Source organism: Oncorhynchus keta, chromosome 33 (genome assembly GCF_023373465.1).
Source record: "Oncorhynchus keta strain PuntledgeMale-10-30-2019 chromosome 33, Oket_V2, whole genome shotgun sequence".
Taxonomy (NCBI): domain Eukaryota; kingdom Metazoa; phylum Chordata; class Actinopteri; order Salmoniformes; family Salmonidae; genus Oncorhynchus; species Oncorhynchus keta.
In genome coordinates this window covers 16,893,212-16,916,860 of record NC_068453.1, presented here as the reverse complement: position 1 = coordinate 16,916,860, position 23,649 = coordinate 16,893,212, and the positions used below count along the sequence as shown (strand labels likewise).

Below are 23,649 nucleotides of genomic sequence, written 5' to 3'. Positions count from 1 at the left end.
TCAATGATGCCAACACACACACACACACACACACACGCACACGCACGCGCACGCGCACACGCACACGCACACACACACACACACACACACACACACACACACACACACACACACACACACACACACACACACACACACACACACACACACCTGTCTCATTTACAGCACTCCCCAGTGAGTCCATCTGCATAGCCATGCCAGGAGCTGGCTGCACTGCCATCGAGTAAGACTGCCACTCTCATGAATATTCAGTGGAAACGAGGCTGGGGCCACGGTGCCCACCAGTATGGTTAACGCTGTTGCCACGGTGAGACGGCCGTTGCCGCGCGGTGGCCGTAGAGACAATAACAGACGCAGCACACTGAGATGGGGCATTGTGTGGTCCCCCGGTAATTATACACTCTTCTGTGTGTGTGTGTCACTCTTTATGCTGCTCTACTCATAATTACAGAGCATCATGTAAGGCCTGGAGCTATAGAGTAAAATACCTGCACTAACACATGAGAGATATGAGAGAGAGACAACTACCTGTACTACACTACTGGACCACTACGACAATACAAAACATCAGAGTGTGTGTGTGTGTCTCAGGAAGTCGGGGTCAGGTCCAGGTCGGTTGTGTGTAGTAGTGTACAGTAGCCTCTATGAATTACCAGCTGGTCTCTCTTATTGTCCATAATCACCTCACAGAGTTGTAATTAGCCCATAGCTGATAATAATACCATCAACACCCCCCCTCCTTATATTTCAATCCCCCCTCAACCCTCTCTACCTCCCCACCTCCTAATATCCCCTCATTTCACCCTGTCCTTCCCTCCATCCCTCTCCTTCCTTGTTCCTCCCCTCCCTTCATCCCCCTCTTTCTCTGCCTCCCAAAACCCCTCCCCATCTCTCACACCGTGTTCCTCCCCTTCCTTCATCCCCCTCTTTCTCTGCCTCCCAACACCTCCCCATCTCTCACACCGTGTTCCTCCCCTCCCTTCATCCCCCTCTTTCTCTGCCTCCCAACACCCCTCCCCATCTCTCACACCGTGTTCCTCCCCTCCCTTCATCCCCCTCTTTCTCTGCCTCCCAACACCCCTCCCCATCTCTCACACCGTGTTCCTCCCCTCCCTTCATCCCCCTCTTTCTCTGCCTCCCAACACCCCTCCCCATCTCTCACACCGTGTTCCTCCCCTCCCTTCATCCACCTCTTTCTCTGCCTCCCAACACCCCTCCCCATCTCTCACACCGTGTTCCTCCCCTCCCTTCATCCCCCTCTTTCTCTGCCTCCCAACACCCCTCCCCATCTCTCACACCGTGTTCCTCCCCTCCTTCATCCCCTCTTTCTCTGCCTCCCAACACCCCTCCCCATCTCTCACACCGTGTTCCTCCCCTCCCTTCATCCCCCTCTTTCTCTGCCTCCCAACACCCCTCCCCATCTCTCACACCGTGTTCCTCCCCTCCCTTCATCCCCCTCTTTCTCTGCCTCCCAACACCCCTCCCCATCTCTCACACCGTGTTCCTCCCTCCCTTCATCCACCTCTTTCTCTGCCTCCCAACACCCCTCCCGATCTCTCTCACACCGTGTTCCTCCCCTCCCCTTCATCCCCCTCTTTCTCTGCCTCCCAACACCCCTCCCCATCTCTCACACCGTGTTCCTCCCCTCCCCTTCATCCACCTCTTTCTCTGCCTCCCAACACCCCTCCCCATCTCTCACACCGTGTTCCTCCCCTCCCTTCATCCACCTCTTTCTCTGCCTCCCAACACCCCTCCCCATCTCTCACACCGTGTTCCTCCCCTCCCTTCATCCACCTCTTTCTCTGCCTCCCAACACCCTCCCCATCTCTCACACTGTGTTCCTCCCCTCCCTTCATCCCCCTCTTTCTCTGCCTCCCAACACCCCTCCCCATCTCTCACACCGTGTTCCTCCCCTCCCTCCATCCACCTCTTTCTCTGCCTCCCAACACCCCTCCCCATCTCTCACACCGTGTTCCTCCCCTCCCTTCATCCCCCTCTTTCTCTGCCTCCCAACACCCCTCCCCATCTCTCACACCGTGTTCCTCCCCTCCCTTCATACCCCTCTTTCTCTGCCTCCCAACACCCCTCCCCATCTCTCACACCGTGTTCCTCCCCCCTTCATCCCCTCATCTCTTTCTCTCCCCTCCCCAACACCCCTCCCCATCTCTCACACCGTGTTCCTCCCTCCCTTCATCCCCTCTTTTCTGCCTCCCAACACCCTCCCCATCTCTCACACCGTGTTCCTCCCCTCCCTTCATCCCCTCTTTCTCTGCCTCCCAACACCCCTCCCCATCTCTCACACTGTGTTCCTCCCCTCCTTCATCCCCTCTTTCTCTGCCTCCAACACTCCCCCTCCCCATCTCTCTTTCTCTGCCTCCCAACACCCTCCCCACACCGTGTTCCTCCCCTCCTTCATCCCCTCTTTTCTGCCTCCCAACACCTCCCCATCTCTCACACCGTGTTCCTCCCCTCCTTCATACCCCTCTTTCTCTGCCTCCTAACACCCTCCCCATCTCTCACACCGTGTTTTTCTGCCTCCCCACCCCTTCATCCACCTCTTTCTCTGCCTCCCAACACCCTCCCCATCTCTCACACCGTGTTCCTCCCCTCCCTTCATCCCCCTCTTTCTCTGCCTCCCAACACCCCTCCCCATCTCTCACACCGTGTTCCTCCCCTCCCTTCATACCCCTCTTTCTCTGCCTCCCAACACCCTCCCCATCTCTCACACCGTGTTCCTCCCCTCCCTTCATCCACCTCTTTCTCTGCCTCCCAACACCCCTCCCCATCTCTCACACCGTGTTCCTCCCCTCCCTTCATCCCCCTCTTTCTCTGCCTCCCAACACCCCTCCCCATCTCTCACACCGTGTTCCTCCCCTCCCTCCATCCACCTCTTTCTCTGCCTCCCAACACCCCTCCCCATCTCTCACACCGTGTTCCTCCCCTCCCTTCATCCCCCTCTTTCTCTGCCTCCCAACACCCCTCCCCATCTCTCACACCGTGTTCCTCCCCTCCCTTCATCCCCCTCTTTCTCTGCCTCCCAACACCCCTCCCCATCTCTCACACCGTGTTCCTCCCCTCCCTTCATCCCCCTCTTTCTCTGCCTCCCAACACCCCTCCCCATCTCTCACACCGTGTTCTGAGTCTCAGTCATGCTGCAGAATGTCTGCTGAATAACGAGCCCAGTGTCAATCAAACCAACAGAGAATGCTTCATTAGGGGAGCAAAACACACAGGATGAAATTATACACCAAGCTCTCTTTGTAAGTGTGTGTGTGTGTGTGTGTGTGTGTGTGTGTGTGTGTGTGTGTGTGTGTGTGTGTGTGTGTGTGTGTGTGTGTGTGTGTGTGTGTGTGTGTGTGTGTGTGTGTGTGTGTGTGTGTGTGTGTGTGTGTGTGTGAGGAGGAACACGAGGGTGTGAAGGTAGAGGAAGTAAACACACATTCTGGAACGACACAGCTGTGTGGCGGATTACTGTAGATAACAGTGTGTGTGTTTTCCTCAAACAGAGAAGAAAACAAAGCCAAAGTATTCTTCCCTAATTATTTACAACCTAAATCTTTCTCTTTCCCTTCAAAAGGGAAAGGACTTTCCCTTCAGTCGCTCTCAGTCTCTCTCTCTCTCCCTTTGCTTCTCTCTCAGTCTCTCTCTCTCTCCCTCTGCTTCTCTCTCTCTCCCTTTGCTTCTCTCTCAGTCTCTCTCTCTCTCCCTTTGCTTCTCTCTCAGTCTCTCTCTCTCTCCCTCTGCTTCTCTCTCTCTCCCTTTGCTTCTCTCTCAGTCTCTCTCTCTCTCCCTTTGCTTCTCTCTCAGTCTCTCTCTCTCTCCCTCTGCTTCTCTCTCTCTCCCTCTGCTTCTCTCTCTCTCCCTCTGCTTCTCTCTCTCTCTCTCTGCTTCTCTCTCAGTCTCTCTCTCTCTCCCTTTGCTTCTCTCTCAGTCTCTCTCTCTCTCCCTCTGCTTCTCTCTCTCTCCCTTTGCTTCTCTCTCAGTCTCTCTCTCTCTCCCTTTGCTTCTCTCTCAGTCTCTCTCTCTCTCCCTCTGCTTCTCTCTCTCTCCCTCTGCTTCTCTCTCTCTCCCTCTGCTTCTCTCTCTCTCTCTCTGCTTCTCTCTCGTGCCGGATGCCTTTTGAAGTCAGTCTCGCTCTACTACGTTAGCAGATAATCTGCATATGCATGTGGTTTGCTGTCCCTTGGTCCCTGCTCGTCCCTGCTCATCCCTGCTCGTCCCTGCTCATCCCTGCTCTTCCCTGCTCATCCCTGCTCGTCCCTGCGCATCCCTGCTCGTCCCTGATCGTCCCTGGGTAAATGCAACCCCATTAACCCTCTCTATATCACATGCACACAGAATCTCCTACAATGGCCAAGGCCCCTTTAACTGCGTCTGACAGATAAATGATTAGTGTGTTTTGTAATATGTATTCTGTGCACCTACTTATTTTCCCCGTACAAGGTCTAGTGATGTGTATGTGTGTGTGTGTGTGTGTGTGTGTGTGTGTGTGTGTGTGTGTGTGTGTGTGTGTGTGTGTGTGTGTGTGTGTGTGTGTGTGTGTGTGTGTGTGTGTGTGTGTGTGTGTGTGTGTGTGCAGGCCTAAGTGTCCTTGAAAAGGCAGACGGCTGATCAGTCAAAGAGACTGTGGTACAGTCTCTCTCTCTATCCTTCTTTTGTTTGGTGTGTTCAGAGAGGAGAGTCTTTCAGGCCAGAATGGGCCTATCCTCCCTGCTAACTCAATCCCAAATGAGGAATAGGTGTGTCTATTTTAAGATGGGCCCTTTATTTAAACCCCTCTCTTCCTCCCTCTCCTTGGTTGTCTCGTTCTGTCGCCATGGGATTGGGTTTAATGACCCTGCATGGCCACAGACACCAGCTGAGCCTCGTCACATCTCCCACCTGCTCTCTCGTGTCTCTCCTTTTAGCTCCCCCTCTCTGCTATCTCTCCCTCTATACTCCCCCAATTTCCCCTCTGTCCCCTTATATCGGTCTCCTCCTTCCCTCCATCTCTATAGTCTTTTTCTATCCCTCTGTTCCTGTTGTGTCTCGTTTCTTTATCTTTCTGGCCGTCTTCCCCACCTGTTCTCTCAGGCTTACAGACATCAGCTCAGAGATGGTAACAATCTGCTGGGGCCACACTAGCTCGTCCAGTACTTGTGGTCTGGGAGATGAGAGCTGTGTGGTGATGATTCAGTACTGATGCTACCCCATCACACACATAAAGCTGATCAAAGACGAGAAGAGAGGAGAGGAGAGAAGAGAAGAATGAAAAGAGAACATTTTTAAACGGGTCCTTACCTCTGTATGGGTCCAGAGAGGTCACTGGCCTCCTGCCTGTTAGAGGAGACAGAGAGAGAGAGAGAGAAACATGGGATGAGTTCAGTTAAAAGGCACCGGTATAAAATGCATGTGTGTGTTTTGTGTGAGGTGTATACTACTTGTGTACAGGGGTGTGTGTGTCCATAAATGCTTTCAGTTCACTGCGGTATTAAACATCTCCACAGATAAAAGACGTGAAATAAACCAAACCCAGTGATCCTTGACTCAGGGGAATAACACACACATACAATCATCTCCCCACTCCACACACACACACACACACACACACACACACACACACACACACACACACACACACACACACACACACACACACACACACACACACACACACACACACACACACACACACACACACACACACACACACAATATATAGGTCTCATTCTGTCCCAAGTAATCTGAGTGAACAGAGGGGCCCGTCTCCATTTCCTGTTCCACCGGGTCTCCATCCTCTCCCTCTTTTTCATCTTCCTTTCTTTCCCTCTGTTCTTCCTACTGCGTGGAAATAAATTGGTCCCTGGGCCCTGCCAGTGGAGACTCAACTCTCCTGTTTGTGTGTCCACACAATTGTGCACATACACACTTGTCACACTTCCTCTCTTCTAGAGCAGCAAGCTGCAGCCTATTAGTGTGCTTTGTGTCTCATAGATAAAGCATTAGCTAGTCCCTTATTAATAATGTGTGTGTGTGTGTGTGTGTGTGTGTGTGTGTGTGTGTGTGTGTGTGTGTGTGTGTGTGTGTGTGTGTGTGTGTGTGTGTGTGTGTGTGTGTGTGTGTGTGTGTGTGTGTGTGTGTTTTATGATGAAATGTGGGGGAAACACAAAGACGCCTATCCGCTCCCCAGCACAGTGGCCAATCGCCAGCCTTCTGCATTTTGCATTTCAAAGGCTTACGTTTTGTCCGTTTCATCTCAGATCATGATGCTAACTAACCCACCCATTATTCAACTACCCACACACACACGGGCATGTGTACGCACACACATACAAAGACATGCAAACGATACACTGACTGTACAAAACATTAGGAACACCTGCTCTTTCCATGACAGCCTGACCAGGTGAATCCAGAGGAAAACTGTGATCCCTTATTGATGTCACTGGTTAAATCCCCTTCAATCAGTGTAGATGAAGGGGAGCAGACAGGTTAAAGAAGGATTTTCAAGCCTTGAGACAATTGAGACATGGATTGCGTGTGTGTTCCATTCAGAGGGTGAATGAGCAAGACAAAAAATGTAAGTGCCTTTGAATGGGATATGGTAGTAGGGGCCAGGCACACCGGTTTGAGTCAAGAACTGCAACGTTGTTGGTTTTTTCACACCCAACAGTTTCATCAAATGGTCCACCGGGGGTACGGGGGTTGCAACTGAACATTAGGAAGGTGTTCAGTGTACATAACTCACTCAACCATACACACTTGCAAGCAGATGCAAATTAAGACTCTCCCACATCCACAGATACGCCAACAACATGTAAAGCCACCCCCATATCATTCTATTGGCCATTACACCATCTGTACACCGTGAACTATGAAGGGAACATCTGACACACACACACACACACACACACAGTACGCACACAGCACCGTTGGTAGGTAACCGAAAGGTTGCTGGATCGAATCCCCAAGCTGACAAGGTAAAAATCTGTTGTTTTGCCCCATGTTAAACCACTGTTCCCTGGGTGCTGATGATATGGATGTCGATTAAGGCAGCCCCCTGCACCCCTCTGATTCAGAGGTTGGGTTAAATGCAGGAGACACATTTCAGTTGAACAAATGACTAGGTATCTCCCTTTCCCTGGTATCCTGCCAACAATGCATCAAAGCATGAACAAAAGACATATATCAAAGCTCCATTGTACAGCTTAATGACCGTGGCAGCTCTGGCATGGAAGGAATATCAGAGATTGACAGCAGTGTTAGATCACGGTCCTGTACATTACAGTACAGTTCACCGCCCCAGACGGACTCCATAATAATTGAAGTCTGCTGTGCATCAACTCACCGTTGAAGTCTGAAGTTTACACACACCTGAGCTAAATACATTTCAACTCAGTTTTTCACAATTCCTGACATTTAATCCTTGTAAAAACTCCCTGTCTTAGGTCAGTTAGGATCAACACTTTATTTTAAGTGAAATGTACTAATAATAGTAGAGATAATGATTTATTTCAGCTTTTATTTCTTTCATCACATTCCCAGTGGGTCAGAAGTTTACATACACTCACTTTGTATTTGATAGCACTGCCTTTTAAATTGTTTAACTTGGGTCAAATGTTTCAGGTAGCCTTCCACAAGCTTCCCACAATACATTGGGTGAATTTTGGCCCATTCCTCCTGACAGAGCTGGTGTAACTGAGTCAGGTTTGTAGGCCTCCTTGCTCGCACACGCTTTTTCAGTTCTGCCCACAAATTTTCTATAGGCTTGAGGTCAGGGCTTTGTGATGGCCACTCCAATACCTAGACTTTGTTTTCCTTAAGCCATTTTGCACAACTTTGGAAGTATGCTTGGGGTCATTGTCCAATTGGAAGACCCATTTGCGACCAAGCTTTAACTTCGTGACTGATGTCTTGAGATGTTGCTTCAATATATCCACGTAAATTTCCTCCCTCGTGATGCCATCTATTTTGTGACGTGCACCAGTACCTCCTGCAGCAAAGCACCCCCACAACATGATGCCGCCACCCCATGCTTCACTGTTGGGATGGTGTTCTACGGCTTGCACCCCCTTTTTCCTCCAAACATAACGATGGTCTTTATGGCCAAACAGTTCTATTTATGTTTCATCAGACCAGAGAACATTTCTCCAAAATGTACGATCTTTGTCCCCATGTGCAGTTACAAACCGTAGTCTCACTTTTTTGGGGGGGTTTGGAGCAGTGGCTTCTTCCTTGCTGAGCGGCCTTTCAGGTTATGTTGATATAGGACTTGTTTCACTGTGGATATAGATACTTTTGTAACTGTTTCCTCCAGCATCTTCACAAGGTCCTTGTGTTCTGTTATTCTGGGATTGATTTGCACTTTTCGCACCAAAGTACATTCATCTCTAGGAGACAGAATGCGTCTCCTTCCTGAGCGATATGATGACTGCGTGGTCCCATGGTGTTTATACTTGCTTTCAGGAAAGGTACCACGTTAATCTGTACAAACAATAGAATGCATGTATAAACACCATGGGACCACGCAGCCGTTTGTTTGGAAATTGCTCCCAAGGATGAACCAGACTTGTAGAGGTCTACAATTTATTTTCTGAGGTCTTGGCTGATTTCTTTTGATTTTCCCATGATGTCATGCAAAGAGGCACTGAGTTTGAAGGTAGTCCTTGAAATACATCCACAGGGACACCTCCAATGGACTCAAATGATGTCAATCAGAAGCTTCTAAAGCCTTGACGTAATTTTCTGGAATTTTCCAAGCTGTTTAAAGGTACAGTCAACTTAGTGTTTGTACACTTCTGACTCACTGGAATTGTGATACAGTGAATTATAAGTGAAATAATCTGTCTGTAAACAATTGTTGGAAAAATTACTTGTGTCATGCACAAAGTAGATGTCCTAATCGACTTGTCAAAACTATAGTTTGTTAACAAGAAATTTGTGGAGTGGTTGAAAAACGAGTTTTAATGACTCCAACCTAAGTTTATGGAAACATCCGACTTCAACTGTGACTTATGATAACACAGTCACTAGCCTCAACAGACTAGATATTACACCACTACCATGGTGGAGAAATTAAAGACCAAAGTCAATGTAGATTGAATGGTTATTTTGCGTTACATTAGCGTTGTGGTCGTGCTGTGGGTGTTTGCAGGTGGCAGGACCCTGTGATGATCTGACAGGCATTCAGACAGGCATTCAGACAGGCATTCAGACAGGCATTCAGACAGGCATTCAGACAGGCATTCACACAGGCATTCAGACAGGCATTCAGACAGGCATTCAGACAGGCATTCAGACAGGCATTCAGACAGGCATTCAGACAGGCATTCAGACAGGCATTCAGACAGGCATTCACACAGGCATTCAGACAGGCATCAGACATTTCAGACAGGCATTCAGACAGGCATTCAGGCATTCAGACAGGCTGCATTAAGGCATTCAGAGGCTGCATCACTGGAGAAACAGGCATTCAGACAGGCCAGCAGGCATTCAACAGGCACAGAAGCATATAGACAGGCATTCCTGGTTACCCTGTTACAGTCACTGAGGTCCTGCATCACACAGAGACACACTAAGATATATCCCTCCCTGGTTACCCTGTTAACATGGTCCTCACAGAGACACACTAAGATATATCCCTCCCTGGTTACCCTGTTAACATGGTCCTCACAGAGACACACTAAGATATATCCCTCCCTGGTTACCCTGTTAACATGGTCCTCACAGAGACACACTAAGATATATCCCTCCCTGGTTACCCTGTTAACATGGTCCTCACAGAGACACACTAAGATATATCCCTCCCTGGTTACCCTGTTAACATGGTCCTCACAGAGACACACTAAGATATATCCCTCCCTGGTTACCCTGTTAACATGGTCCTCACAGAGACACACTAAGATATATCCCTCCCTGGTTACCCTCATGGTCCTCACAGAGACACACTAAGATATATCCCTCCCTGGTTACCCTGGTTACATGGTCCTCACAGAGACACACTAAGATATATCCCTCCCTGGTTACCCTGGTTACATGGTCCTCACAGAGACACACTAAGATATATCCCTCCCTGGTTACCCTGTTTACATGGTCCTCACAGAGACACACTAAGATATATCCCTCCCTGGTTACCCTGTTAACATGGTCCTCACAGAGACACACTAAGATATATCCCTCCCTGGTTACCCTGGTTACATGGTCCTCACAGAGACACACTAAGATATATCCCTCCCTGGTTACCCTGGTTACATGGTCCTCACAGAGACACACTAAGATATATCCCTCCCTGGTTACCCTGGTTACATGGTCCTCACAGAGACACACTAAGATATATCCCTCCCTGGTTACCCTGGTTACATGGTCCTCACAGAGACACACTAAGATATATCCCTCCCTGGTTACCCTGTTAACATGGTCCTCACAGAGACACACTAAGATATATCCCTCCCTGGTTACCCTGTTAACATGGTCCTCACAGAGACACACTAAGATATATCCCTCCCTGGTTACCCTGTTAACATGGTCCTCACAGAGACACACTAAGATATATCCCTCCCTGGTTACCCTGTTAACATGGTCCTCACAGAGACATACTAAAATATATCCCTCCCTGGTTACCCTGGTTACATGGTCCTCACAGAGACACACTAAGATATATCCCTCCCTGGTTACCCTGGTTACATGGTCCTCACAGAGACACACTAAGATATATCCCTCCCTGGTTACCCTGTTAACATGGTCCTCACAGAGACACACTAAAATATATCCCTCCCTGGTTACCCTGGTTACATGGTCCTCACAGAGACACACTAAGATATATCCCTCCCTGGTTACCCTGTTAACATGGTCCTCACAGAGACACACTAAGATATATCCCTCCCTGGTTACCCTGGTTACATGATCCTCACAGAGACACACTAAGATATATCCCTCCCTGGTTACCCTGGTTACATGGTCCTCACAGAGACACACTAAGATATATCCCTCCCTGGTTACCCTGTTAACATGGTCCTCACAGAGACACACTAAGATATATCCCTCCCTGGTTACCCTGTTAACATGGTCCTCACAGAGACACACTAAGATATATCCCTCCCTGGTTACCCTGGTTACATGGTCCTCACAGAGACACACTAAGATATATCCCTCCCTGGTTACCCTGTTAACATGGTCCTCACAGAGACATACTAAAATATATCCCTCCCTGGTTACCCTGGTTACATGGTCCTCACAGAGACACACTAAAATATATCCCTCCCTGGTTACCCTCATGGTCCTCACAGAGACACACTAAGATATATCCCTCCCTGGTTACCCTCATGGTCCTCACAGAGACACACTAAGATATATCCCTCCCTGGTTACCCTGGTTGCATGGTCCTCACAGAGACACACATGGGTTAACATGGTCCTCACAGAGACACACTAAGATATATCCCTCCCTGGTTACCCTGGTTACATGGTCCTCACAGAGACACACTAAGATATATCCCTCCCTGGTTACCCTGTTAACATGGTCCTCACAGAGACACACTAAGATATATCCCTCCCTGGTTACCCTGTTAACATGGTCCTCACAGAGACATACTAAAATATATCCCTCCCTGGTTACCCTGGTTACCCTGGTTACATGGTCCTCACAGAGACACACTAAGATATATCCCTCCCTGGTTACCCTGTTAACATGGTCCTCACAGAGACACACTAAGATATATCCCTCCCTGGTTACCCTGTTAACATGGTCCTCACAGAGACACACTAAGATATATCCCTCCCTGGTTACCCTGGTTACATGGTCCTCACAGAGAAACACTCCTGGAGGGGACACTCTGGGTACTGTGTGTATTTAATCTCCTGAATCTTGGAATGTGGTTTTTGGATTCTATCTTTCAAATCCTACCTCCATCTGTCTCTCTCCAGTCTCTCCATTACTTTACCCCACATCTCTAACACTCTCCCCCTCCCTCTCTCTTCTTCCAATCTGATATCTATCATCCCCATCTCTCCCTCTCTCTCTCACTCTTCTTCCTTCTCATATCTATCATCCCCATCTCTCCCTCTCTCCCTGTAAATCCTCTCTCCTCCCAATATCTCTCTCTCCCCAAATCTCTCCTCCCCATCTCTCTCTCTCCCCAACTCTCTCCTCCTCATCTCTCTCTTCTCAACTCTCTCCTCCCCATCTCTCTCTCTCCAACTCTCTTCTCCCCATCTCTCTCTCTCTCTCTCCAACTCTCTTCTCCCCATCTCTCTCTCTCTCTCCAACTCTCTCCTCCCCATCTCTCCATCCCCACGGGCTTCCTCATCTTTTTCTCCTCCCTATTTTTCTTGTTGTCGTTCCCTCGTTTCACAGGCCCTCTTCCTCTCCTTCTAACAGCCCATCTGTCTTTCACACTTCTTGTAACACTCGCTTCCACACCTGCCATGTTCTCACACACGTGGGTATGCACGTGCACACATAACACACACACACACATACCCATGCATGTACGCACACACGTCTTCATGCGCTCACTCACACACAAACACTCACACACACCATTCGCAGCTCTCTCTTTTTTCACACCCAACCTAAAACTCCTAAATGTCTCACAATCACTTCAACACGTGTGTGTGTGTGTGTGTGTGTGTGTGTGTGTGTGTGTGTGTGTGTGTGTGTGTGTGTGTGTGTGTGTGTGTGTGTGTGTGTGTGTGTGTGTGTGTGGCTGACAAACTCAGAGACTGTGCCAGGTCTTCAGTCCGGCCAGCTGTGTTGAAGGTATGATGTAAGATGGGGCCCACCCCCCCAACATTCATACCATACACCCACTGGATGTTTATTCTCTATGACATCATACCAAGCACAACAGGGGATTGGGCGAGCCCTGGTGCTGAGTGACATCATGGCCTTCACATCTTAAAGGGGCACTGTTAACCCTTTCATTTCACTTTCTACACTAATACCAAATGTAATGACGGTGAACATACAATGGTACATTTAAATGATAAAGGTTGGATCATTTAAATGTAATTTATAATCCATTCTGTACAAATCAAAATGATATTAGCATGTGAATAGTTTGATGAGGGATGTGAGGAAGAGAGAGAGAGAGAAGGAGAGAAGAGAGGGAAGAGTGTATGTGAAAAGAGTGAGAGAAGGACAGAGGCTGACTGAGCAATGAGCTGGAGACAGAAAGATGGTGAAGGAGAAAGAGTCTCACTCACCAGGTTTTCAACCAACCTTTTCATGCGAGTAAAAGTACGTAGGATTAAATAAAATGTCACGACAGGCCTGATGGAAACAGGACATTAAATCGGTAAACTTTCCAAATGTCGACAAAACAAAAATGCGTTACACAAGGTGGTGTAAAAGGCTGTAAAATTAATTATGCGAGAAATGACGGAAATGCTTTTATGCGCAAATATTGATATAATGACCATCATTTTGACGTAAACTTGGAGTCACGTGATGATATGTTCTGTGGTCCTCCCATTGCAACTCATTCAGGAAAGCCTGCAGTTTGTTAGGCTACAGATGAAATAAGTATTGATAAACTTCACAGGGTGGTGAAAGTGCAGGACCACTTGATGAACTCAATGCTCCTTGACAATAAATATCAAGGGTCTTATTCTGGTGACATGACAAATAAAATGATTTTGCTCTTTTGTCCGCTTTAGGCCTACCTGCACTGTATCTGTGAGCTGTTGGCTAGAGAGCCAATACCAATACCAGAGTGGGCACATTTAATATATAACGTAAACCATCAGTAGAGTTGAAAATGCGACGGAAACCCATTTATTTTGTATTTTTTTATTCGATATCTGGGAATTTAACTGCACAAGTTATTTTTATGTCCACTACGTCAATTTGATGGAAACACATCTCTGGTAGGAAAATGCAGATCTTTATTTATGCAGATTTGAACATGTTTGCCAATTGGCTGGAGAGAGAGGGACGGAGGGATGAAAAGAGGGAGAATGAGAGAGAGAGTGAACAGCACAGACTAGGCTATTGTGTCGCTGGGCCTCATTTACCCTGAGATATTCAAAGGGTGAGCGCACTCATCCAGAGTAAAAACCCTCCTACATCGCTCTCTCCGTCCTCCACACCTTAGCCCCCCCATCATGCCTGGGGGTAAAGACCCCTCCCTCCCTCCCTCCCACCTCTATCCCCCATCCTCTCCTCCGCTATCCCCATCCTCTTCTCCGCTATCCCCCATCCTCTCCTCCCCTCCCCCATCCCTCCCTCCCTCCCTCCCTCCCTCCCTCCCCTCCCCCTCCCTCCCTCCCTCCCTCCCTCCCTCCCTCCCTCCTCCCTCCCTCCCTATCCCCCATCCCTCTCCTCCTATCCCCATCCTCTCCTCCTCTATCCCCATCCTCTCCTCCTCTATCCCCATCCTCTCCTCCCCCTCCTATCCCATCCTCTCCTCCCCTATCCCCCATCCTCTCCTCCTCTATCCCCCATCCTCTCCTCCTCTATCCCCATCCTCTCCTCCTCTATCCCCCATCCTCTCCTCCGCTATCCCCCATCCTCTCCCTATCCCCATCCCTCCATCCCTATCCTCCTCTATCCCCCATCCTCTCCTCCCTATCCCCCATCCTCTCTATCCCCCATCCTCTCCTCTCTCCTATCCCCATCCTCTCCTCTATCCCCCATCCCCATCCTCTCCTCCCTATCCCCATCCTCTCCTCCTCCTCTATCCCCCATCCTCTCCTCCGCTATCCCCCATCCTCTCCTCCATCCTATCCTCCCCATCCCTCTCCTCCCCCCATCCCCCATCCATCTCCTCTGCTATCCCCCATCTCTCCTCTGCCTCCTCTATCCCCCATCCTCTCCTCCCCCATCCTCTCCTCTGCTATCCCCATCCTCTCCTCTGCTATCCTATCCCCCATCCTCTCCTCCTCTATCCCCCCATCCTCTCCTCTTCTACTACTACTATCCCCTCCCGCACCACAGATCAACTGCATTAGGCCAGACCCCTCACAGATGCAGAATGAGCCTTTATGAAGGCATGCGTTACACACTACGAGGGCCACCGTGCTACCCGATAAATACTGTGTGTATGGGGGGTGTGTGTGGGTGCATCATGGCCGAGGGGAACAGTGATCTCAATTGAGATGCATTAGGTGAAGGCGATTGGGTGAAGGCTATTATGACGTGAGAGGGGATGTCATTATACCATGATGTCATCATGTGACATGTGACATCATCAAAATACAGATACTAAGAGAGAGGAGGAGAGATTAATGGATGTTGTATAAGTTCCCCACCCAGGGGAGGGAGGAGGGATGGAGAGAAGGGTGAAAGAGGCCTGAAACTCTCCAGTCTCCCCTCTCCTCCTCCTCTCTCTCCCCCTCCATCTCGCTCTCTCCTGTTCCCCATCAAGCCTCCCTCCAGCTAGGCACCAGCCCCCAGCACCATATTGTGTAATATGTTGAGAAGAGGAAAATAGTAAACGGGAGAAGAGAAGGGTAGATGGAGAAAGAACGTGAGGAATAGAGGGATGAAAAAAGGTATAGGCCAGAGAGAGAGAGAGTCTACATAGTACAGTCAGGGCCAAATGTTTTGAGAATGGCACAAATATTAATTTTAACAAAGTCTGCTGCCTCAGTTTGGATTTCAGCCCTGCCACAAAAGGACCGGCTGACATCATGTCAGTGATTCTCTCGGTAACACAGGAGTGAGTGTTGACGAGGACAAGGCTGGAGATCACACTGTCATACTGCTTGAGTTCAAATAACAGCCTGGAAGCTTCAAAAGGAGGGTGGTGCTCGGAATCATTGTTCACTGCCAGTAAGATTGCACCTAAATCAAACATTTATTGGATCATCAAGAACTTCAAGTAGAGCGGTTCAATTGTTGTGAAGAAGGATTCAGGGCGCCCAAGAAAGTCCAGCAAGTGCCAGGACCGTCTCCTAAAGTTGATTCAGCTGCAGGATCGTGGCACCACCAGTACAGAGCTTGCTCAGGAATGGCAGCAGGCAGGTGTGAGTGCATCTGCATGCACAGTGAGTTGAAGACTTTTGGAGGATGGCCTGGTGTCAAGAAGGGCAGCTAAGAAGCCACTTCTCCACTTCACAAACATCAAGGACAGACTGATATTCTGCAAAAGGTACAGGGATTGGACGGCTGAGGAATGGGGTAAAGTAATTTTCTCTGATGAATCCCCTTTCCGATTGTTGGGACATCTGGAAAAAAGCTTGTCCGAAGAAGACAAGGTGAGCGCTACCATCAGTCCTGTGTCATGCCAACAGTAAAGCATCCTGAGACCATTCATGTGTGGGGTTGCTTCTCAGCCAAGGGAGTGGGCTCACTCACAATTTTGCCTAAGCACATAGCCATGAATAAAGAGTGGTACAAACACATCCTCCGAGAGAAACTTCTCCCAACCATCCAGGAACAGTTTGGTGAAGAACAATGCCTTTTCCAGCATGATGGAGCACCTTGCCATAAGGCAAAAGTAATAACCAAGTGGCTCGGGTAACAAAACATAGATATTTTGGGTCCATGGCCAGGAAACTCCCCAGACCTTAATCCCATTGAGAACTTGTGGTCAATCCTCAAGAGGCAGGTGGACAAACAAAAACCCACAAATTCTGGCAACTCCAAGAATTGATTATGCAAGAATGGGCCGCCATCAGTGCCATGTGGCCCAGAAGTTAATTGACAGCATGCCAGGGCGGATTGCAGAGGTCTTGAAAAAGAAGGATCAACACTGCAAATATTGACTCTTTGCATCAACTTCATGTAATTGTCAATAAAAGCCTTTGACACTTATGAAATGCTTGTAATTATACTTCAGTATTTCATAGTAACATCTGACAAAAATATCTGAAGACACTGAGACAGCAAACTTTGTGGAAATTAATATTTGTGTCATTCTCAAAACTTTTGGCCCCGACTGTATGCTGTTCTGCACATAGCAGTGAAATGAATTGTTATTGTTACTGTTATTTCATACATGCATTTTCAACAATTGTTATGCAGACTCTGTTTCATAGATCAAACATACTTGACAAACTAGAGAACGACTCATATTAAACTTTAGTCACGTTCCACTACCTTGTTAACCCAGACTGATGCGCCACATAATTGAGCAGAATTAACGTTTGTTATAATTAGAAACAATTAGCGCTCTTTTCTAACTACCACATTCCGTCTAAAGCTTTTATCAGCAGGGTCAATGCCAACCATGCAGAGCTTGCTTTTAGTCTGTTAAAGCCAAGGTGATAAAGTCATTCATTTCCTTGTCTATTGGTCTCGTCTTCTCCACCTTATTGAGTCTTGATTGTTGAAGGCTATACTTCACCCCTCAACAAATATCCCTGACAACCAATTCAGAGTGACTTAGCTCCAAAGCCCATGACAAGACAGCTCATAAAGGGACCTCAATATAACATCTATTTTTTCCCATATGAATAAAGCCGGGGGAAAAAACAAGCTGAAAATAAATCAATATATGAATGCCAGTTCATCAGATTGCAGAGACTCAGCCGGTGAAATGTCAACCGCTAATCTCTTAAATAGTCTGATATTACATTTTAATCCCACCCTGATTCAGTCACTCACATCCAACACTGTCTACTGGGAGGGAGAGGGATAGAGAACAAGGGATAGAGAGAAGAAAAGAGAGAGGAAGAAAGTGTGTGTGAGACAGACAGACAGACAGACAGACAGACAGACAGACAGACAGACAGACAGACAGACAGACAGACAGACAGAGAGAGAATGAGAGACAGACACGAGAGGCAGATACAGTCAGTGAGAGAGCAAGTGAGAGAGAGGGAGTGAGAGAGAAAGAGAGAGCGAGAGAGAGAGAGCGAGAGAGAGAGAGAGAGAGAGAGAGAGAGAGAGAGAGAGAGAAAGAAAGAGAGAAAGAGGAGAGAGAGTGAGAGAGAAAGAGAGATAGAGAGAGCGAGAAAGAGTGAGAATGAATGAAAGAAAGGAAGAAAGAAAGAAAGAGAAGAGAGAGAGAGAGAGAGAGAGAAAGAGAGAGAGAGAGAGAGAGAGAGAGAGAGAGAGAGAGAGAGAGAGAGAGAGAGAGAGAGAGAGAGAGAAGAGAGAGAAGAGAGAAAGAGAAGAGAGAGAGTGAGAGAGAAAGAGAAGAGAGAGTGAGAGAGAAAGAGAAGAGAGAGAGCGAGAGAGAAAGAGAAGAGAGAGTGAGAGAGAAAGAGAAGAGAGAGAGTGAGAGAGAGAGAGAGAGAGAGAGAGAGAGAGAGAGAGAGAGAGAGAGAGAGAGAGAGAGAGAGAGAGAGAGAAAGAGAGAGAGAGTGAGAGAGAAAGAGAAGAGAGTGAGAGAGAAAGAAGAGAGAGTGAGAGAGAAAGAGAGAGAGAAAGAGAGGAGAGAGAGAGAGAGAGAGAGAGAGAGAGAGAGAGAGAGAGAGAGAGAGAGAGAGAGAGAGAGAGAGAGAGAGAGAGAGAGAGAGAGAGAGAGAGAGAGAGAGAGAGAGAAGAGAAGAGAGAGTGAGAGAGAGCGAAAGAGAGAGCGAGAAAGAGAGAACGAGAGAGATGGTTGGTTTATGAAGCGTAGTGCCGTGGCATCATTTAGAGGCAGGATTTACTGTCTGGCTCGATGGACTGTTTGAGATGGAGGAGCTATAAAGTGATGTCGATGAGAACAGAGTACAAATTGATATGATCATAATGTGTCACATTAAAGAGAGGACTGTCATCAATCAACCTGATAAAAGGCTTAGCTAGGCTAATGCTAACTTTACTGTTAGAATACCATCAAAAGGCTAAAGTTGTGGGCGAATGCTAACTTTACTGTTAGAATACCATCAGAAGGCTAAAGGTGTGGGCTAGGCTAACTCTACCATAAGAAATTCTTGGCATGGGCTAATGCTAACTTTACTGTTAGAATACCATCAGAAGGTTAAAGGTGTGGGCTAATGCTAACTTTACTGTTAGAATATACCTTGTCTTGTGTCTTGTGGAGACACATTTGAGTGACTAGAAGAGGAAAATGTTGGCTGTTAGCCACTGCCATTAGCCATTAGTGCCTGTGAAAGGTAAGTCCACTTTCTGGTAACAATTAGCGAGAGAACAAAAACACTGCTGCTTCTATTGCTTTTAAATCAAGGAGATTTTTGTTAATGCTTTAGAGAGAAAAAGAGAGAGTGCTATTGAGCGCGCTCCACAGAGGAAAAGCTACATTGACAATGACACCCAACATGCTTTTAGCCACCCCTGAGCAAATCACCAAATCAATATCAATTAGTCTGCAGACGAGCCCAAAAGGACAACTGGCTTTGTCTTAACTAATGAAGTCTGCAGAGAATCCATCCGTTCTGATTTCCCCTCCCCACGTTGTTATTATGGCTACAAGCACAACAACTGGGAGGGGCACACACACACACACACACACACACACACACACACACTAGTTGAAAAATATTTCGTTTTTTTGCATCATCAATCAACAGATCCGTGTTACTCAAAGATAGAAAATATTAGTGATATGTTGTTTATATGAGAAACATGTCAGCATGGAGGAAATAACATAGTAATATAGTACTACACACACACACGTATGCCACCAGCCTGTGCAATGCTTTTCAGAGCCGTTATATCATTTGAAACATCCATCAGCTCAGCAGAGATTTCATATTAGCTCCTCATCTGCATAACGCGCTGTCAGAATGACAAACGATAGACAGAGGAGAGAGAATCACATTACTGCCCTTACTGCACCTCTCCCCTCCTAACCCTCTCCCTCCAAACCCACGCTCTCCCCTCCTAACCCTCTCCCTCCTAACCCACGCTCTCCCCTCCTAACCCTCTCCCTCCTAACCCACGCTCTCCCCTCCTAACCCTCTCCCTCCTAACCCACGCTCTCCCCTCCTAACCCTCTCCCTCCTAACCCACGCTCTCCCCTCCTAACCCTCTCCCTCCTAACCCTCTCCCTCCTAACCCACGCTCTCCCCTACTAACCCTCTCCCTCCTAACCCTCTCTCCCCTACTAACCCTCTCCCTCCTAACCCACGCTCTCCCCTCCTAACCCTCTCCCTCCTAACCCACGCTCTCCCCTCCTAACCCTCTCCCTCCTAACCCACGCTCTCCCCTACTAACCCACGCTCTCCCCTCCTAACCCTCTCCCTCCTAACCCACGCTCTCCCCTACTAACCCTCTCCCTCCTAACCCTCTCTCACCTACTAACACTCTCCCTCCTAACCCACGCTCTCCCCTCCTAACCCACGCTCTTCCCTCCTAACACTCTCCCTCCTAACCCTCTCTCCCCTCCTAACCCTCTCCCTCCTAACCCTCTCTCCCCTCCTAACCCTCTCCCTCCTAACCCACGCTCTCCCCTCCTAACCCTCTCCCTCCTAACCCACGCTCGCCCCTCCTAACCCTCTCCCTCCTAACCCTCTCTCCCCTCCTAACCCTCTCCCTCCTAACCCTCTCTCCCCTCCTAACACTCTCCCTCCTAACCCACGCTCTCCCCTCCTAACCCACGCTCTCCCCTCCTAACCCTCTCTCCTCCTCCTAACCCTCTCTCCCCTCCTAACACTCTCCCTCCTAACCCACGCTCTCCCCTCCTAACCCTCTCTCCCTCCTCCTAACCCTCTCTCCTCCTCCTAACCCTCTCTCCCCTCTTAACACTCTCCCTCCTAACCCACGCTCTCCCCTCCTAACCCTCTCCCTCCTAACCCTCTCTCCCCTCCTAACCGTCTCCCTCCGAACCCTCTCTCCCCTCCTAACCCTCTCCCTCCTAACCCACGCTCTCCCCTCCTAACCCTCTCCCTCCTAACCCACACTCTCCCCTCCTAACCCTCTCCCTCCTAACCCTCTCTCCCCTCCTAACCCTCTCCCTCCTAACCCTCTCTCCCCTCCTAACACTCTCCCTCCTAACCCACGTTCTCCCCTCCTAACCCACGCTCTCCCCTCCTAACCCTCTCTCCCCTCCTAACCCTCTCCCCTCCTGACCCTCTCTCCCCTCCTAACCCACGCTCTCCCCTCCTAACCCATGCTCTCCCCTCCTAACCCTCTCTCCTAACCCACGCTCTCCCCTCCTAACCCACACTCTCCCCTTCTAACCCTCTCCCTCCTAACCCACCCTCTCCCCTCCTAACCCTCTCCCTCCTAACCCTCTCTCCCCTCCTAACCCCCTCCCTCCTAACCCTCTCTCCCCTCCTAACCCTCTCTCCCCTCCTAACACTCTCCCTCCTAACCCACGCTCTCCCCTCCTAACCCACACTCTCCCCTCCTAACCCTCTCTCCTCCTCCTAACCCTCTCTCCTAACCCACGCTCTCCCCTCCTAACCCTCTCTCCCCTCCTAACCCTCTCCCTCCTAACCCACGCTCTCCCCTCCTAACCCTCTCTCCTAACCCACACTCTCCCCTCCTAACCCACACTCTCCCCTTCTAACCCTCTCCCTCCTAACCCACGCTCTCCCCTCCTAACCCACGCTCTCCCCTCCTAACCCACGTTCTCCCCTCCTAACCCTCTCTCCCTCCTCCTAACCCTCTCTCCCTCCTCCTAACCCTCTCTCCCTCCTAACCCTCTCTCCTCCTCCTAACCCTCTCTCCCCTCCTAACCCACGCTCTCCGCTCCTAACCCTCTCTCCCCTCCTAACCCACGCTCTCCCCTCCTAACCCACGCTCTCCCCTCCTAACCCTCTCTCCTCCTCCTAACCCTCTCTCTCCTCCTAACCCTCTCTCTCCTCCTAACCCTCTCTCTCCTCCTAACCCTCTCTCTCCTCCTAACCCTCTCTCTCCTCCTAACCCACGCTCTCCCCTCCTAACCCTCTCTCCTCCTCCTAACCCTCTCTCTCCTCCTAACCCTCTCTCCCCTCCTAACCCTCTCTCTCCTCCTAACCCTCTCTCTCCTTCTAACCCTCTCTCTCCTCCTAACCCTCTCTTCCCTCCTAACACTCTCCCTCCTAACCCTCTCTCCCCTCCTAACCATCTCTCTCCTCCTAACCATCTCTCTCCTCCTAACCCTCTCTCCCCTCCTAACCCTCTCTCTCTCTCTTATCCCTCTTCCTCTCTACTTTACACCCTCATCATTAGGACAGTGACGATACCAGTATCGCAATATTGGCAAAAATAAAAGGACCACTCTTTGGTCGTTTAAAAACCTGCTGGATGTTTAACAGTGTGTGCTTGGGCAGTGTGTGCTTGGGCAGTGTGTGCTAGGGCAGTGTGTGCTAGGGCAGTGTGTGCTAGGGCAGTGTGTGCTAGGGCAGTGTGTGGTGGGGCTTGGAAAATAAATACATGTGACTCTGGATGACAACAATGATGTTTTTAATATTAGAGTAGTTCTCCTGAAGAAGTTAAGTCTGCTTTGTGTTTTGTTTCCTTGCCACGATACTAGCGAGTATTGCGATACTGGTGTCGTCCCAGCCCTACCTATCATACCCTCACTTTCACCTCTTCTCTCTTCAACCTCTCTCTCTCTCCCACTCTCCCTCCACTCCATATGTTCATGGACGCCCCCTCACAACCCACACAAATCCCTCTAAAGTTGGCCCCACAGGCGGCGGTAGGGTGGGAGTGTTATAGTGGGAGGTTACTGTGAGTTGGCAGGCGAGCGGGTGTTAAGGGTGGTTCTCAGGTCATTGTTAAGGGTTAAACATGGTTTCCACAGTAATATACATACATGATGTAAGCACACACAGGGAAGGATAAATGAGATCCAGACCCCTGGGCCTCCTGCCCTAAAAACTGCCCCTGGCTCCTCTCTCTCTGGATTTATGTGCTCCCACTCCTTCATTCTGATAACCATCTTTCCACCCTCCTCCGGCTCTCCCTTACTATTTCTCTCTTCAACACCACCAGATTCCTTCTTTCACTATCACTATCTCTTTCATCCCACTCTCCTCCATCTCACTGTCTCTCCTCAATCCCACTCTCCTCCATCTCACTGTCTCCCTCCTCAATCTCACTGTCTCTCCTCCATCTCACTATCTCTTTCATCCCACTCTCCTCCATCTCACTGTCTCTCCTCAATCCACTCTCCCTCCTCAACCCACTCTCCTCAATCCACTCTCCCTCCTCAACCCACTCTCCTCCATCTCACTGTCTCTCCTCAATCCACTCTCCCTCCTCAACCCACTCTCCTCCATCTCACTGTCTCTCCTCAATCCACTCTCCCTCCTCAACCCACTCTCCTCCATCTCACTGCCTCTCCTCAATCCATTCTCCCTCCTCAACCCACTCTCCTCCATCTCACTGTCTCTCCTCAATCCACTCTCCCTCCTCAACCCACTCTCCTCCATCTCACTGTCTCTCCTCAATCCATTCTCCCTCCTCAACCCACTCTCCTCCATCTCACTGTCTCTCCTCAATCCACTCTCCCTCCTCAACCCACTCTCCTCCATCTCACTGTCTCTCCTCAATCCACTCTCCTCCATCTCACTGTCTCTCCTCAACCCACTCTCCTCCTTCTATTAGGAGCAGAACAACAGATTTTTACCTTGTCAGCTCAGGGATGCGATCTTGCAACCTTTCGGTTACTAGTCCAACGCTCTAACCACTAGGCTACCTGCCTTTCTCCCTGGGGTGTGAGTAAAGCTTGTACTAAGTGATTTGAAACGACTAGCAAGGCCATGGAATACCGGAACAGCCTATACTGAAATGCGACAGCAATATAGTGGAATTCCAGAACAATACATGGGACTTTTCAGAGCAACACAATAGAATTCTGTAAAATAACAGCACTGCGACAGTGGAATGTTCTGACGGGAGGAG

The 23,649-nt window shown here is 49.2% G+C and overlaps 1 protein-coding gene across 1 annotated transcript in view; it reads right to left on the bottom strand.

Annotated features, from left to right (window-relative positions):
* Positions 1 to 23,649, bottom strand: part of LOC118392418 (CUGBP Elav-like family member 2) — a 241,449-nt gene that overhangs the window by 164,352 nt on the left and 53,448 nt on the right. Inside the window, exon 2 of the mRNA XM_052492134.1 lies at positions 5,281 to 5,316. Coding sequence (XP_052348094.1) covers positions 5,281 to 5,316 — 36 coding nt within the window. The remainder of the gene's footprint in view (positions 1 to 5,280; positions 5,317 to 23,649) is intronic.